This window comes from Physella acuta, unplaced genomic scaffold (genome assembly GCF_028476545.2).
Source record: "Physella acuta isolate Inbredline_101_S28 unplaced genomic scaffold, ASM2847654v3 ptg000325l, whole genome shotgun sequence".
Classification (NCBI taxonomy): Eukaryota; Metazoa; Mollusca; class Gastropoda; family Physidae; genus Physella; species Physella acuta.
This window is the reverse complement of record NW_026731844.1, coordinates 360315-378593: the sequence shown is the minus strand read 5'-3', so window position 1 is coordinate 378593 and position 18279 is coordinate 360315. Positions and strand designations below refer to the sequence as shown.

Below are 18279 nucleotides of genomic sequence, written 5' to 3'. Positions count from 1 at the left end.
TGAGTATGTTTATTTTACGAATGGTAGAGAATCAGATCGGGAATCTACATAAAATTAACATTTCGGCCTAATTTTTCCAAAATGGTCAGCTGGTTTTTGTCTAAAACATGAATCAAAATTTTAATGAAACACGAAGACGAAGTTCATGCCTGAAGTTTTGTAAACAATCTTCTAGATCTAGATCTAATTCTAATAACTAGACTAGTGAAGATATTATGATCATGATGCTAGATCTATCCTAGAACAGATCCAACTAAACTAGCCTATCTAAACAGATAGTAATTACTATTAGCTATGTTAGTAAACTACGATTAAACTAACTTATACTTATAGTTTTAGATCTAGTTCAACAGTTGTCAGTTGTTTTATTTTCTACTTTTCAGTCATATTCTCCGTTCCACCCCCCCCCCCCCTCCCCAGCCACTGTGAAAGCAAATGCAGCTGGGCATAGTGCTGACAATATTCATAGGCTAACCTAAGGTCACTGAAACAGGTGAACTCTACTTCCCCTGCCCTATGGACAGTAAGGTTCTAATCTATTCTAATAGGTACTTTTATGACTTTACTTTTTATTTTTTACATCTTGTTACCTTGTACATATTTTGTGTGCAATATAAATAAAAATGGGCATGTTGATATATTTATTGTATCACAGGCTTGTGTATGTTTGTAAATTGTATTAGGAATAGATACGCACTGTGGGCTCAACTTGAAAAATATTAAATTAATAATTGCTAACGATTTTAAAGACTGAACTATTTGGATGAAAATTCTTAACTTTTTCTTATAGAATGTATAGATTGAGGTATTTAACAAGCAGATTTCTGTCAAAGAAACCATTAAGAACTATAAGCCAGTCATTACAACAGTATGTGTTACCCTCAACCACTCAACATAATCACTTCAGAAAATATTACAACGGTAACACAGAAGGAGATGGTCAAGAAAGGAAAATTCCATCTTCATTGGGTGTGTCAAATACAATATATGCCCTTTCTTCTGGAAAAGGCAAATGTGGAATAGCAGTTATAAGGATTTCTGGACCAAAAGCAAGTTTAGCTATAGACCAGATTTGTCATTTAGCAGTAAAACCACGAATAGCAAATTTACGCAAATTGCATGACCCACATACACAGGAAATTTTAGACGAGGCTCTTGTTTTGTGGTTTCCAGGTAATTAAAAATTTGAAATAAACCGATAGTTTAGATATTCTTCAATATATTACTAATTAGAAATATCTCTATGTTACTAATAAAAAAAGTATTTTTCTCGCGGGATACAGTGTTTAGTTTTACAACAAAATGGGTTTTATGTAATTACCGTTAGCACTTAACTTAAAAATTACTTTTCTTATTACTAATACCTCCATTTAGTTGAACAAGTCTTGAAAAATATGAATAAATTAATTAAAAGGAACAAATATTTTAAGATTTGTAGTAAATTTTAACTCATTTCAAATTTTATTATAAGCCTTCCCTTTTTCAATATGTTAAATCATCAAAAGATTCTATGATAACCAAAAACTATAAAATACTAACGCAGGTCCACATAGTTTTACTGGAGAAGATAGTGTAGAATTTCATGTTCATGGTGGTCCAGCGGTTATAACGTCTGTGTTAGCTGCATTAAGTTCACTATCAGGATTTAGACCAGCTCTTCCCGGGGAATTCGCTAAACAGTAAGTTCCAATGTAGTCATAATTTAAATATACTAAACACAGTTGAACCTGAATTTTAAAATCATAATCTTACATTAGTTACAGCCGTATGAGTAACTTGAGTTGTTGTTTCTTTAAATTCAATTTTAAAGTTAAAATTTTAAAAAAAAATACAATGTTAATGTTTTATATCTATACAACAATTATTTATTTCAACAACCTTCTTAAATATTAATTCTTGTTTTGTGAAAAAAATATTTTATTTCAGAGCTTTTTTAAATGGCAAGCTAGACTTAACTGAAGTTGAAGGACTTGGTGATTTGATTCATGCAGAGACAGAACTGCAAAGAAAACAGGCTCTTCGACAAATGGGTGGTGAATTGGGGCATATGTATGCTCAGTGGAGAACAAGGCTCATTAAGGTATTCTTAGTTATGAAATATAAATAGGCCCTACATATATATATATATATAAATATATGGTAACAGGGCAAATTATCTCAGAACAAATGATAACAGACAAAATATCTCACTGACAAATAATGTCAACCATATATAAACCTAAACTATAAATGATGGAACCATATATATATATATATATATATATATATATATATATATATATATATATATATATATATATATATATCACATCACATCCTATTCATATCCTATTATCTTTGTTTTCTTCTGACAGCTTAGACAATTAAGCCTTTGGTATATAAGAATTAATAACACCAATTATTTTATCACTTGGGATTTGTAATAATTTTTGCAGTGTATGGCCAATACAGAAGCCTTTATTGACTTCCATGAGGAAGAGAATATAGAGGATGATATTTTAGAATCAGGTATTTAGCTTAAATTTTGCTTACATATAAGATAGTCAATATTTAAATTACTTATTACTGGTTTGAACATCTGCTTCTTGATAAATTTAGATGTAACATAGTTTGACATAAATTTATCATTTTGTTGTGTTAACTTTCCTACACTTGCATCAACTAATTAAAGTTGAACTCAGAGCCTAATTAATTTTATTATCTTCTTACAAAAATTTCTGCTGTAAGCCTAAATGATTTATATTTAATAATTTAAATGCAGTCTTCTTTCCATAATATAACTAGTTGTGTGCTTTAGTTGTTGTTTAACTAATTGAAAGCTGCATAGTGTTAGTTATGTTCTTACAATCTTAAAAGGAAAATAGATCTATATGATTACATTACTTATTCCATAAAGAGTCAAATCTTCACAAACTTTTGTTCAGATAATTTGTTTACATTAGACCAGCCATCACACTAGAAAAACATGTTGAGCTTTTTTATGCTAGAATAATGATATAAAAAACTGCATGTTATTATTTTTTTTTAGTAACAACTGAAGTATTTAGAATCAGAGATGAAATACTGAATCACCTAAATGACAGCAGACGGGGTGAAAGATTAAGAGATGGATTACATGTTGTAATTTTGGGAGAGCCAAATGTTGGGAAAAGCAGTTTGCTTAATGCTCTATGTGAGTATACATAGTGATACTGAGATCACATAGGGAATGGAGTATGTCGTCATTAAATTTTTCATCCATACCATCATATACATCAAGATGATAAGTTCAAAATTATACTGTTAAATTTCTAGTGTAATGCACCATTCACTCACCTCGTAGTAAACTTTTACATTTATTTTATAATGCTTTTGAAAAGAAATATTGATATCAAATTAAATTTCCCTATTAAAATTCCTGTTAACCATATATAGTAATCAGTTATTTATATACAAGTTTCTAAAGTAGACCATCATTTTGAAGTTACTTATAACCCAAAACTGCTACTTTGCCCAAAGGTCAGAGGCCTGCTGCCATAGTTTCGCCTATTGCAGGAACAACTCGTGATATTGTGGAAACTGCATTAAACATTGCTGGTTATCCAGTTATGATAAGTGACACAGCTGGACTGAGAGAGACTGAGGATTTGGTAGAGAAAGAGGGAGTGCTGAGAGCTATTAACAGGCTAGTAACGTTTTTATTTAATGTTTTGGTTAAAGGACTTCACATACGGCTCAGCCTAAATTTAAAATCGGTTATTTTAACAAATCTTACCATTTTAAAAGATCTGTGTTCAGAATAATTTTATATATAGTGTGAAAAAGTTGTTTAATTGTAAGTTTTTAAAAAATGTATTTAAATAAAAAATTTGATCATATTTTTGTCCTCAGGGCCAGCTCAGCTGATTTAAAAATTCTTGTCCTAGAACAACCAAGCCATGGAAGATTATTGAAAAACATTTTGTCATTAAATGACTTTGTCTCATTGTATATGCAAAATCTTGGACTTCAAGATGATCATATAACAGATAACTCAAGCTGTTTAAACCTATCTAATATTCTTATAGTATTAAACAAAAGTGACATGGCATCGCAAGAGTCTTTAACTTTGGATCATTTGCACGAATTTGAAGATCATGTATGTTCTATTTCATGCCAAACTGGTCTTGGATTTGACATTTTTATGAAGAAACTAGTTAATAAACTTAAGAATCTGTAAGTATTGAATGTTTTTTAAAAATATTACTAATATTCAACTTGTTGGTAGTTATTAAACTTTTCTTTACAGTGTTCTGAAGTATTTGTTCTATCATTACTAGCTGTGGAAATCCCGTGGTCGGCAGCCCAAGTTTGACTCAAGCACGCCATCGGCACCACCTTGACAAGTGTCAGCAGCATTTAAGTGAGTTTACTCCTTGGTTACAAACGGATGTTGTTTTAGCAGCAGAACATTTGCGCTTAGCAGCCAGAGAATTGGGCCAAATAACTGGCCTAGTGTCTACAGATAATATTTTAGATGTAATATTTAGAGACTTTTGTATAGGAAAATAAAAAAAAACTATTCAACCACTGAGCTTTTTTTTTCTTTTTTTTTTGTTAACATCTAGATTTTGTTCAAATTTATTTAAGCACTAATTTCTTTAATCAAATTAAGTACAAAAACCCATCTAAAATTTAAAAAACTGTTTATTTCTCCCCACATTGTGTACAAAAGAATTAGTTGATAAAGTATATAGATAAATGTTGTTCATATAAATGTGTAAATTGTTCAAAACAGTACATTTTAAAAATATTCACTTTAGTAACTTAAAATAGAAACAATGCATTGAAAAATACTAAATTAATACAACCTGTAATTTCCCTAAATACCAAGGATCATTTATATTTATATAATAAAATTGTATGTTTTCAAAAATACAGTAGCACAGATGGTGATCAAAAAGCAGTAAGTAAAATTGGGATGAAGATCAGAGGAGTCTTTAAATTATAAAAAAAATGGCACTCAAATTTTAAAAAATATACTTTTCTTTTTTTTTTTTTAAACTCTTTAGCAAACAAATGCACTGCTGGTTTCAAAAAAAAAAAATTCTTGGTAAAAGTCTTAAATTATAAGGAGTAGATATGAAATACTAAGCATATTACTAGGGTTTTCTTAAAGTTGGGAATCAATGAAGCAAACCTTAAAAACAGTTTGAATAAATATTGGAATGTTGACAGCCCTCATATGAGTATAAAAATAAAAAAATGTAAGCAAAACTTGCATAAAATCAAGACTGTAAGGTCTTGAAAATAAATCATAAATATAACATATATGCATAATTATTTAACCAATAAACCACAGTTGAGTAAAAATTAACATGTAATTAAATTTCTCCATTGTAGAACTGTTCATCTTTTCTAAAATACTTTTATCACAGCATCTGGGTGTTAACATAAATATCAAAAAAAGGTTTAAAGATAAAATAAACAAGCATTGCTTTTTAACTTGAAGAGTAACAATTTGTTTATGGTCACATTGGAGATTCAGTTTACAACTGTAAATTTATCTTTTAAAATATAGCAGCAGTATGTGTATGGAAGAAAAGGCACATAAAATATAAGGTGGAACACTTCAACTAGAACTATACTACAAGTACACATTTTAATGGAAATGATACAAGCATTAATAATATACTAACACTAGATTATTTAGTTAATTCTGAAGCAGATAAATACATAAATTGGCACTAGTACTACTCAGGCCTTTCTTGCAACTTTTCTTAAATTGTTTCCAAAAACATCGACTTTCAAAAAAAATTAATTAAAAATGCAATGACCCTATTATTGGCAAAGTTGCTGATTAGAATTATACATTTATAAGTATCTTTTATACTAACATAGAAAACCATTTATAATTGTATTTTAATTTTCTTTAATACCAAGAAATTCATCAGAAAATATACCCACTAAATAAAATATACAAAGACTCACAAAATAAAATTAATTTAGAAATATACTCCATAATACAAAATGCATTACAAACCCAACAATTTGATTAATACCAAATAGATAAGGAAAATCTAGAAAAAAAAACTTGTTAAAAGACCCATTTCATCAGGAAATCTAAGTATGCAAAAGAAAACTACTCAAGACTCTAAACCTGTTATTTCAATAATTATATTTCTTAATTCTGATCTGTAAGTAATACCACTTTTGTTTCAAACGCATAAAAACAGCTTCCATTTAGAAAATGACTAAACAGAAAAGAAGACTTTTACAAAACTGGAAAACTTTTTAAAAATATTGAAATAAGATAAAAAAATTTAAAATACTGCAAGTAACTAACCAGTACAAGTAATATTTGAAGAAATAATTTACTCAATATAATTTAAAAAATAATTAAACAAAAAAAAAAACAACCTAAGAGCAACACAAGCTTAAACTTTAAGCAACATTTTTTAAAAAACATTTTTAATACTTCACCCAAGACAAAGGCCTGACTACATAATGATTATGCATTGTCTTTTTATTATTAGCATCCAAATAATTGTAATAATAAATTTACAACATTCATTCAAGGATACATTCCAACAATCAATCAATGGTAGTTACCAAATAATAATGGTGATAACTTAAATTAAGACAAATCCTTTCACTTGTTGCATTCAAAAATTTCAAGATTCTGAAAATGAATAATTCTAGTTAAGAAAATTATGTAACCTTCACTATTATTAAAAACCTAATTTATCATAAAGATTCTTAACCCACATCTAACTTTGTTAAAAATATATCACTTTTTTATACTAAAACATTGAGCAGAATAACAGGTCTAGTCAATGCTAAGCAATAAAACTGTGGTAATACTTTTTAGCTACTTAACCCACAGCAAATTACTACTTACAGTTGAAATCAACAGTTTTAATTATCATGAGAAAGATAGGGTAACAACCCAAAGTATGATAATTGGATATTTTAACATTACAAAAAGGACTCACCGTTGATTAAATCTTTTTTCATGCCGCTGTAAAAAAAAATTACATTTGAGACACTGATAAAATAGGGTACAATATTTATGCATGTGTGTATATATGTGTGTATATATATATATATATATATATATATATATATATATATATATATATATATATATATATAATCTCACATACATACACAAATGTTTATACATATTTATACACCTAAATATAATTATATACATATTCAAATCTTTTTTTGTGTAATACCGGAGTGAGAAACTAAAAAAAAAAGTTTTTTTTCTACAGCAACAAAATATCAGTTAGTCAAAAGATTGCAGTTTTTTAAAACAATGATGGGTAAAGCAAAGCACCAGCTAAATTATAAATGTAACTAGTAAAAGCAAAAGACCTTTAAATCCAGGTTAAAACACAGAAAATGTGCCAAATAAATGTAAAGCAATATCCATTTTAATAATTCAAATTACATTAAGTTAGTTCACAAACTTAAACAAACATGTACCTATAAATTAGGTCAACATTTCAAACATAATGAACCAACTCATCATTTAAATACAGCATCACACTTAAACTGTAACTAAATTATTTTATTTTGGACCTCAGTCCAACTAATCATAAATCTGCCAGAACATCTACCGTAAGGTACACATAAAATAGAACAACTAATTGAAAAATGGTTTAACAGTGCAAACTGGTAACAATTTGCTGTACAGGCCATTTTTATTTTATCTTAAGCAAAAAATAACAGAACATTGTAATTAAAAACTTTACAACATCATTTGAACACCTTTAATGTACATACATCTAAATAGTATTCAAAGTAAAATCCCTCAAATTTAAGCTTCAGATCCTAAACATGTTTATCTCCAAAGATAAAATAAAGGCACAAATACTACTATACACTTTTACTAGCTTATAATACATGAAATAATATTAAAATTCATGTCCAAATGGAATTACATAATAATTGTAATAATAGTCAGCCAATCATATTTTTAAGTCTTATCCATAAAAAGAGCAGAGCAAGCTTACAAAGATGCCAACATAAATTATCTTGTAAATACATGAACATAAAATTATAGAAACAAATTTAAATCAGAATAAACAGCAACACAAATAAAAGGAGCAAATAGATAACAAGAGAAAAATGGAATTGTCAACAAAAAGATATTCCAAAATTATCTTTCAGGTGGTGAAGTATTGGATCTCAAACTGTCTACTATTTTACATAAATTATTCTGTTTTCTTTGGTGAATCTAATCAACATGAATACTGCCTTGTAAAAGTAAAAATAAAGCTTAGTTAAAAAAGATAAAAATACATCTAGCTTCAATTTATAAGCTTCTGAAAAACAAAATAAAAATTATCCCACTTGCTTAATAATGATGTCAATGAAATTGATGCCCTTTATGACATTTACTGCAACTCAAGTCATAAAATAAAGTGCTGTAAATTTTATTATAAAAAAACAGCTATAAGTTCATCTGTGTTATTTTAGGTACTAATTCATTTAATGGAGTAGTCTATATAAGATCCAAATATTTTTACAGCAGAGAAAATAAAATTGTTTTAGAAGATACACATTGTTTTAAAAACTACAAACTTTTATTTTACAAGAATGAATTTTTATCTCACCATGTTAAACATCTGATTTATTTTCTTTCTCTTTATTTTCATCTTGTTCTGGGATATTTTCTGCAACATCCTCCTTTAAGTTGTCATTACTAACACCTTTGCTATCCTCAGTTTGGAGAGTGTTTGGTGTAGAATTTAAATCATTTTCGGTAACTGGTTCTGATGTTTTAACAGAGGGTTCTTTATTAGCCTGTTCTGGTTGGAAAACTAAGGTGGCATTTTTCTCACTGTCAGGAATATTCTCATTAGGTTGTGATTTATTATTTTGAGTGCCGTCTGCATCATGTCAAGTTGAAAAAAGCAAAATGTAAAATGCGATTTTATTTAATAGTTAAATTATTTTAACATATTAACAATTTTTCTTAAGCAAATTTTTAAAGTAAGAACAACACCAAATAAATATAATGCATGAGGTCTTTAAAATTATTTTTGTTCAATAATTACATTAACAGAAACAAAGGATCAGGTTGAATAATTGAACAATGGTCAACAATAATTTGTCAAAAACAACTTTTCAAATGAACAAAAGCACAGATAGTTAATTTTGCAACCCATTTCAACCTAATCAAACATTGAAAAATCAAGAGAAAAACAAGTTACTAGAAAAAAGAAGCGGGTAATAAACATAAAATTAAGCAGACAAAGGTTGATTAGTATACATAGTTTTTTTCCAGGCTATGAGAATTGTCTAAAGCTACTATTTAAAAATAACACATCCAAAAATTACAGGATGTACTACCATAATAAAATTTATAGTAAATTAAAGGGGTCGATAAAGACCTGCTAATTTTTTCAAAAAAGGCTTGAATTTCATTTGTGATTTGTTTTTTTTATACAAACCAAAGTAAATATTAATGGCATCAATCCAAGAACTCTCAAAGGGGAGATTCAATACATTTTAAAATTATGCATAGTATTATTAAACTATGGGAATAAATGCTGGATTGAGTGTTTTTTATAAGTCTGTTATACAGATTGGACAAATTAATGGTTAAAGTTTTCTAAAACTAATCAACATTTGAAAAAAAAAAGGAAACTTAAAAACAGTTTTTATCTTGTTGCCAAATAGTAATCTAAATAAGTGATGTGGCAATAAACATGAAGGTAACGTGTAAAAGATAAAAAATATTTTCAAGTTATTTGCATTATCAAAATTTATAAAATTATTATACATAATTCTTGAACTATTAAATTTCTAAATCTCTTTAGCTATGATTTTTTTAAGGGTAAGGCTACTCAGAGAATGTAAACATGTCAACAATAATTATCCCATCCCTATCAGCCACTTAAGCAGATGCCATTTATATTTCAAACTGGCTAAAAGATTGAACATGCATGCTTAACTTTAAATCTTTTCTTCTCTAAATGTCTGTTTCAATCCAAACAAAAATAAATCACATACCTGCGCCAGGTTGACCTGCTATTGGAACAGGCTGCTGCTGTCTAGCAGGTTCACTAAATAAAATATTAAAAACTATTTAATCAAATTTAAACACTGACTCAAATAAGTTAAATACAAAACAAATTATTATAAGTTTATTAAAGACTTATAAGGGTGACACTAATATTTAAAATGAATCCTGGAATTCAATTAAAAGCCCTTTGGAATTGTGCATACAACAGTTAAAATTTTTTAACTATCTCCAGACCCTCTATTTTACTGGCTATTCATAGACTAATCTTATCAGATGAAATAAGGTCAGGCTAGTGAATTATTATAGCGACCATTATAAATGTTAAATAAGGTCAGGCTAGTGAATTATTATAGCGACCATTATAAATGTTAAGTCCTGCAAAATGGTAGCCTACTAGAAATAACAAAAATTAAGGCATTAAAACTTCATAAGTTTTAGATGCCAACTAGATTTTCTCTTTACCATGTTTTAGTGTAAACTAAGAAAACAAAGGTATTGGGGAAAAAATTATGTTATCAATATCACTGGGCTAGCCATTTTTAAGCAGAACTCTGTGATTCTGGTAGATATTGTACCATCTAAGCATTTACGTAAAGCGAGAAAAATAACTAAATGGTTTTCTACTAAGTGCTTTTCAAAGATGCCAAATTTTTACAGTCATGATTTGTATTGACTGAAATCTGTAAAATTTCTACGGCTAAAGTGAAAATAACCCTGACTTCTGGGAAAACCAAGAAAAGCGGCACACCTGTATATATTACAATTTAAAATGAAAGGACATCTATTTTGAAAAAAATTACTGATCTTGTATTTAAAATTTATTTTCAAGTTTATCATTTAACACACAAATACAGAAGTTTATAAATTTTTAACTTACTACAATGCAATACCCTCCATCAGCTTCGCTGCATCAAATTTAGCATCAGCTAGAGCCTTTCCAAGAACATCTGTTCCTGCAACCTTGGCAGCCACATCAATTACACCTTTAATAGGGTTTATACAGGTACTGAAAATTAAATTTTGTGAATAAAAATGTTAAATATTTTCAAGTAAATGTGTTGTTTATATCTCTGGATAGAAAAGTGTATTATTAAAATAGCTCATCATTGTTTTAATTAATTTGTTTTTTATAGCTTTGCAGCAATGCTGTGATAAAGTAACTGCAAATAGGATATTTAAAAATAAGAATAAGAAAAATTAAGAAAACATCTTTGACAACCACTGAATTTGATAATCATAACTAACTTTATATCACAAGTTGAAGGCTTTTTCTTTTCTTCTTCTAAAGCTTTTCCCAATTCTATATTTTGATCTGTAAAACAATTACATATTTTCATTTTAAAAATTGAATAAAATATTATGAGTTAGTAATAGTTTACAACACTAGAGCTTTTTAAATAAACCGGGAGTGATCTCCCCTAAACTTTCTCGAATATTCTTATAAAAAACAACAGGGGATGGGAACTCGGGCTATAGACATGATTTTTAATCAATTTTAAATACTTAAAGTTTTAAAAATAGAATAAAATCTCGTAGACAAATGAATTGCACACCAAGTGAACGCTAAATAAAAGAGTGTTTAATAGTGCGCAATATTATTAGTACTTTAAAAATTTACATTAGTTTTTTGAGAAATCGGAAGTAGCGTAAATTACTACTTCCGGTCAATGGAAATTACTCAAAATTTAACAGAAGGTAGAGAATTAGATCTTTAACTTATGTGTGAAATTTCATTTATCTATGTGAAATAATACTCAAGTTATAGGCTTTTTAAAAATTCAAAGTAGAAAAAGTACCACTTCCGGTTCTCGGAAATCGCTCAAAAGTTGATACGGATCTACGATTTTGATAAACTACTTATATATGAAATTTCATCAACCTAGCTGTAACGGTACTCAAGTAATCGTGTTTACACACGGACAGACACACAGACACACACACACACAGACATACGGACAGAGTTGCAAAGCCCAGTTTTTCAGACTGGATTACGCACAAAACCTCTTAATTTTGATACATCTGGATTGATAATTTTTGCCCGATTAAAATAAGTCCTCTATACTTCGGATGTGATGAAGGACTGAGGTGTAATACGGTGAAAATTGTTAAAATTTCAAGTGATTTTTGTGCACGATTACAATACTTTCTCTATACTTCGTATATACGAGAAAGTAAAAACATAAAATGTATTATTAGTAAACTATATAGGCCTTACAGTGTGTATTAGTAAGTACTTATGCATACAAATACTATCCTCTACAGATCGCATATATGCTTACTTTTCGCATCCTCCAAGTCTTTTGTACTTCTTGCAAGACTTCCATCACAGTTAGCCTAGAATTAATAAAAATAGAATTTTTTAAGTTAGACAACAACAAAGTGTGAATCTATGGACTTCTGAAGTGGAGTTGCTTAAAAATAAAAGGCAGAGTATATGAGTTATTAAAACAAAAGCCATCTTCACAACATGTGACAAGGACCCCCTGTCCTGACACCTCTATGCTTTTAAAAAACATTAGACTAGTTCCAAGTCTTTAGGCCTTAACAGCTTTCCTATAAGTTCACAGGATTGAATTTTAGGGTATATTCAAAGTTGAAAGCGTTGCCTCTTTCAGGCATATCTCTGCGAATGGGTCCCAGATTAAAAAGGATAATATTTTTAAACTTTAATAAAAACAATATTTTAACTATTATGCACCCCCAAAAGTTTTACCTATGATAACATAATCATATAAGGCAGGAAACAGATTCAACCCTCAAGCATCTACTTTTAGGGTCGATTTTCGCCAATTTTCAAAGTAACAATTATTGACATATTATATATCAATTTTGTTGCTTAACAATCGAGGAATTCAAAAATATAAAAATTAATAGCACTAGACATTTACATCACGTTCAAAATGTAGATTAACCACACTCACTCAACTGAGATTTTTTTTTACATCTAAATGTAGTGAGGTCTAAAAATCCACGAAATTCACAAAATTAACAATATAATTACACAGAAATGTCACTTAGGCATACATTTATTTGTAATTATGTCAAACTTTACAAAATATACCAGTTTATAGCTTATTTCTATAATTATTCTTGAGAAAAAAAAACGACCGCCCTCCCCTTTAAAATTCTGGCTTTTAGAAACACTCTGAGGAAGAAAAAAATAACAGAGTTAAATATAGAAGGTCTATATAAAAAAACATAATTAATAAAATATGTCTATATGCCAATTTTTAATATAGTTGCAGCATTTACATGGCTAATTATAATTGTTTAGTACTTAAAACATTAATTTAAAGTTACGACTCTCTGTGGCGTCTTTCAAGTGTAATGTCAGTGTAGGTGAACAGGGTGTTAGGGCCTGATACGATTTCATTAGAATTGGTAATGAACAGAATGTATAATTAGAACTGGCATATAAAAACAATGTTGATAATAGATGCAGTTGTTTTAATGCTACTTATAATAGATCAAAATGACAAACATAATTAAAACCTAAGAATCTGGAAGCGCTGACCTCATTTTACTGACACGGTTGTCAAATAGTAAGTAGATCTAGATCTAGATCTAAAAAATAGATCTAGATTTACGTAATTTTGAAAATACGCTAGATCTAGATCTAGATGCAAAATCACTTTTAAAAACTAAAGTTAGTGATTAGATCTAGCTCTATAATGAAATTGAAATCAACAACTGATATGTAAGTATCTTTTGATTTAAAAAAAAAATACGCTTAGTTCTAAGAAAAAAAAAATTCTATTGTGTACTCGATCCCTATCCCAAAACGTGCCAGCCATATCGCATGCGTAGTCAGCTACTCAGCTGCTTATCAAAACGATGAATTTTAAAATTATATAATAAAAGTAGGTCACCCTAAAAAAAAGAGTAAAATGGCTCCCGTTTTCACGACAGCCGTCACTCGATTCATAATTTACAGAGTTATAAAGTTCTACTTTCTTTTGGCTATAGATTTAAAGGAATATTAATTTGTTATTTCTCATGCGTTCCAACAATTGTACCTAATTTTAATAAACATTGGATTAGTAAGGACTCGATTCTTTTTAGAATTAGCCCTCGACACTATACAGACTATTGCGAAGAAACAGACTCGCGCGAATGTCGTGCGTAGGCTGGTTCAGTGGGCGAAGATTAGAACCCATTTCAGACGGAAAATTTTTACTTTGAAATAATTACATTATCAATTAATTTCGATTTAAAACAAATGGCTTAAAGTCAAAAGTAAACTAAAATTTAAAAACTTTGTTATTCGCAGTGTACTCAAGATTCTCGTGTTTTAAAGATAAGTCTAGTTTTACTACGTGTACGTGCATGGTGCGAATATCGATTTTCCCCGACAGAAAATCATAAACATTTTTTTTTAAAGTATCTACGGCAAAATAATACTTATATTTTACAGAATTAAATACATTTAACTAAACTGTTATTTAAATACATGCCTCGGAGGAAAAAAATACAATTTTATATCCGTAAAAAATTAACTGAAATCCCCGCTTTCAACGACGCCGATGTGTCGTAATTATGGCCATTCACTTTGTTCAAATTAAAGTAAAAAACACATTCAAATATACTTTTTTTTACTTTCATAATTTACAGCAATCATTTCTAATGAAAAATCCATAAAAATAATAGTTATTTTTACAAAATATTATTTCTTACCTTATTAGTGCAGTACACGTACTTTTCCAAGTAGATCCATTCCGTCTAGATTTGCATACTTCGCATCCTTCGCCGCGGCACAAAATGTCATAAAAAACGTATTCCACAAAAATGTTGCTAACGAAGCTTGTAAAAACATAGCTCTATTTATTAGTATAAACAAAATCCCCGACCGATGTCTGGTTAGAAAGTTTATGAACGGCGAAGATCGAATATGCATTTTGCGGTACTAATCTGTTTCCTGCCATAATTAAAAAACACTGGCAGATGTGTAGCCTATAATTTGTTTTTCAAGATTTTTGCTGCCATGAAATATGTTCCCATTTTTGTAAATGAATTACCTAAGCTAAATCAATTTCTGAAATTTTGTAGTTTGCTAATTTGTAATGGATTAATTTTGCAATGCTGCACACTAATTAATATACCCCCCCCCCCCCCTCCTAACATTACTTGCTTCAACCTATTATAGGTTAGCTCAAAACTTACCTACATACAAAACTAGAAAGGCAAGTGATGAAGAATATTTGGCATGGCCACACCTTCAAAACTAATAATAATAAATTGGGTTGCGTCGTTCATATACTCACAAATTAAAGAAAATTTTAGAGACCTAAGGTCTTTGTCAGCACACAACAGTGTGTTTAAAGGAGTAGCAAAAAGCAAATGAAGGAATTTTTAGATAGTACATAGAATGTTTGTTCACAAAATTATCATGTAGTCTACTAAAAGCGTGAAAAATAGAAAAATGAAATTCTGGATTGTGAAAATTTTCTTCATAAGTTATATAACGTAACTTGGTGGTGATTTGCACAATGATGTAAATGCTGTTAAAATACTGTGTGAGAGGTTTTGTTGATGTTTTTAAAATAAGCAAACAATTTAATACGACACAAGTAATGTGTAACTACAGTATACAGAGTAACTTAAAATGCCTTGTCTGAATAGTGTTCCAATGCTCTAGTCTACAGACCCAGGTCTAAATAGCTACTTTGAAAATATATGTAAGTGTATTTGCATTGTGGACACCTTGCGGAAACTAACATTGATCAAACAACAACTGAAAGATCATTTGTCAGTGAAACACAAGCAGCTATCACAGACCCAAATTGGATGAATCTGTCATATCAGAACAGAGAAGGGCCTATAACTAGGGAGGTGTGCTTGCATCCCTATGCTCAACAAGTGGTCCATGGGGAACTTTGACTTGATATGCAACAGTGAACGTAGTAAATACTAAAATAGGCCTACTTAACTACTAGATCTAGATCTAACTAGAATAGTGAATAGACAATAGAAATGTACAAAAACAGGGTGTAGCCTACTGTATGAGTGTATTGTATGTACACTACTGATCATGACTAGGCCTACTGACTACTTGCAATGTGAATGTAGATTAAAGATTTAAACTTGACAGTGACTAAGCCTACTATAGATCTTCTAGAATCTAGATCTATCTAATCTAGATCTACACATCTGCTTACCAAATTCTTTTGAAGCTCCTCAAATTCTGTTTGCTTTTTTGACACGTCTGTTTTCACAGTATTAATTTCTGCATCTTTCTCTTGTAACTGTTTTTGCAGCTGATCATTACTTGCCTGCAATCTTCGAACCTCTTCTCTTGAAATTTCCAAATTTTTTTCAGAATCCGATCTTTTGTCATCAACATCTTTTTTTTGCACAAGAACAGTTTCAATTTCTGATTTCAGCAGAGAATTTTCAGCATAGAAACTCCAATAAGAGTACGCTAAAAAGCAGACCAAAACTAACAACCCTATTAAAATAAAAGGTGGTGTACGACCTGGAGAGCGCATGTTGGATCGGTTACCGGCTGACCCTGTCATAGCTTTTGGTTTTTAATAAAATATAGATTTATCAACGTGTTAGACCTAATCTAGATTCTAGATCTAGATTCTACTTTCGGTGTCGACGTTGTTAGATTTTTTTGTTGACAACAGTCGACGCGTGGCAATATTGGCAGATTTTTACTAATGGTTTAAACTTAAATTTTGTTTCGAAGAAAGTAAGATCAATTAATGAAAAATGGATTAAAATAATAAAAAATATAGACTCCAGATCTAGTTCTATATGTCTGATTTTTAAATATTGAATGTTTTATTGCGTATTATTACATTGAAATTATTATGAGTTAAGAAACGTAGCCATTTATCCTCTAAACAAAAATGTAAACGTATAATGCAACCTGGCATTTACTTTAATGTAAGGGGTCATCCATTTATGACGTCCACACGTCCGATAAATCGACTTTTGTGAACGAGTGTGGACTGGAGGGGAGGGGGGGGGGGTCGGATCAATGTGGAACATCAAAATAAATTATTTTTTTTAAAAGCATTTAAGATGTATGGATTAAATCGGCAGTTCTCGTGTTTAAAAAAAAACCACCAGCTCAACGGGTGATTAAATGTATCAGAGATTAGGCCTAAATATATACCACCAGCCAAAAAAAAAGTGGAGGTGGGGGGGGGGGGCATTGACTGCAGCAACTTTCTAAAACAATGCACGGTATTTCGAGTTTATTTTTAAACATTCTAAAGCGTTGAAACACAAGTGCGGTCCGCACCCCCGCCCCGCCCTCGCTACGCCTCTGAACGTCATCATCCCTAGTTCTAACTCAACTTGTTCAAACATGGTTAAATCCTTCAATAAATACGCGGTAGTAATCTAAACCAGGGGTCTCCAAACTACGGCCCGCGGGCCGGATGCGGCCCGCGATGTCCTCTCATCCGGCCCGCGGAGATCTTTTTGTCCACGGAAAAAACGTTTGTTGCAGATGGCTGAGGAACTTTGCCCAGAAAAATCAAAGACATGCCGGGAAGAAACTGGCCCCCGAACTGAAATTTTATAGTTAATGCGGCCCTCGGACTGAAAAGTTTGGAGACCCCTGATCTAAACGATCTATTTCGACACACAGCGATAGGACGATTTCCGGCCACAGGAACAAGGCATCAGGCCTACACACATCTGGCCCCAAGTACAAGGCATCAGGCCACGGGTACAAACATCTGGCCACAGGAACAAGGCATCAGGCCTACAAACATCTGGCCCCAAGAATAAGGCATCAGGCCACGGGTACAAACATCTGGCCACAGGAACAAGACATCAGGCCACTGGTACAAATGTCTATAGCCACATAAACACGGACAGGCCAAGGGTACAAATATCTGGCCACACGAACTAGACATCAGGCCACGGGAGTGTTCCAGTGGCCTGATGACTGATGGGGGCAAGACATCAGCTTGGCCAATAAGCCAGCCTTCGCGGCCAGCCTTAGGTCAGCCACCATCCAAGGCCTGTTTCTAGCTCCTTAGCCAGAGCCACCCTTATTATCATATACCAGTGGGCTACCTCATCCACAGCCGACTACAGAACAGGTGTCTCTCTTATATACCAGTGGGCTACCTTACCCACAACCGACCACAGAACAGGTGTCTCTCTTATATACCAGTGGGCTACCTCATCCACAGAACAGGTGTCCCTCTTATATACCAGTGGGCTACTTCAACCAGAGCCGACCACAGAACAGTTGTCTCTCTTATAAATCAGTGGCCTACCTCACCCACAGCCGACCACAGAATTTGTGTCTCTCA

General features: G+C 30.8%; 2 protein-coding genes and 1 long non-coding RNA gene across 7 annotated transcripts; 1 reads left to right on the top strand and 2 right to left on the bottom strand.

The window, feature by feature from the left end:
• Nucleotides 1–88: 88 nt before the first annotated feature.
• On the top strand, nt 89–4545 carry LOC131940680 (tRNA modification GTPase GTPBP3, mitochondrial). 4 transcript variants are annotated; one of them, XM_059299412.1, is made up of 9 exons: nt 89–159; nt 791–1173; nt 1544–1679; nt 1927–2080; nt 2436–2508; nt 3029–3172; nt 3499–3664; nt 3871–4194; nt 4299–4545. In XM_059299412.1, exons 1-9 carry the CDS (start codon nt 146–148, stop codon nt 4528–4530), a joined length of 1626 nt encoding a protein of 541 aa, XP_059155395.1. In that variant the 5' UTR covers nt 89–145; the 3' UTR covers nt 4531–4545. The 4 variants fall into 4 exon arrangements, with proteins under 4 accessions (XP_059155395.1, XP_059155397.1, XP_059155396.1 ...); XM_059299414.1 differs by having other exon boundaries at nt 120–278; XM_059299413.1 differs by having other exon boundaries at nt 120–296.
• Nucleotides 4546–4645: 100 nt separating this feature from the next.
• Nucleotides 4646–16654, bottom strand: LOC131940684 (protein GOLM2). 2 transcript variants are annotated; one of them, XM_059299420.1, is made up of 8 exons: nt 16156–16654; nt 12280–12334; nt 11246–11312; nt 10878–11006; nt 9988–10040; nt 8586–8861; nt 6954–6979; nt 4646–6640 (listed from the first exon to the last, which is right to left on the bottom strand). In XM_059299420.1, exons 1-6 carry the CDS (start codon nt 16513–16515, stop codon nt 8590–8592), a joined length of 936 nt encoding a protein of 311 aa, XP_059155403.1. In that variant the 5' UTR covers nt 16516–16654; the 3' UTR covers nt 4646–6640; nt 6954–6979; nt 8586–8589. The 2 variants fall into 2 exon arrangements, with proteins under 2 accessions (XP_059155403.1, XP_059155404.1); XM_059299421.1 differs by lacking the exon at nt 8586–8861.
• Nucleotides 12777–14891, bottom strand: LOC131940685 (uncharacterized). The gene is made up of 2 exons (XR_009386570.1): nt 14675–14891; nt 12777–13145 (listed from the first exon to the last, which is right to left on the bottom strand). It is a non-coding gene; the product is annotated as an uncharacterized LOC131940685 (long non-coding RNA).
• Nucleotides 16655–18279: the final 1625 nt, after the last annotated feature.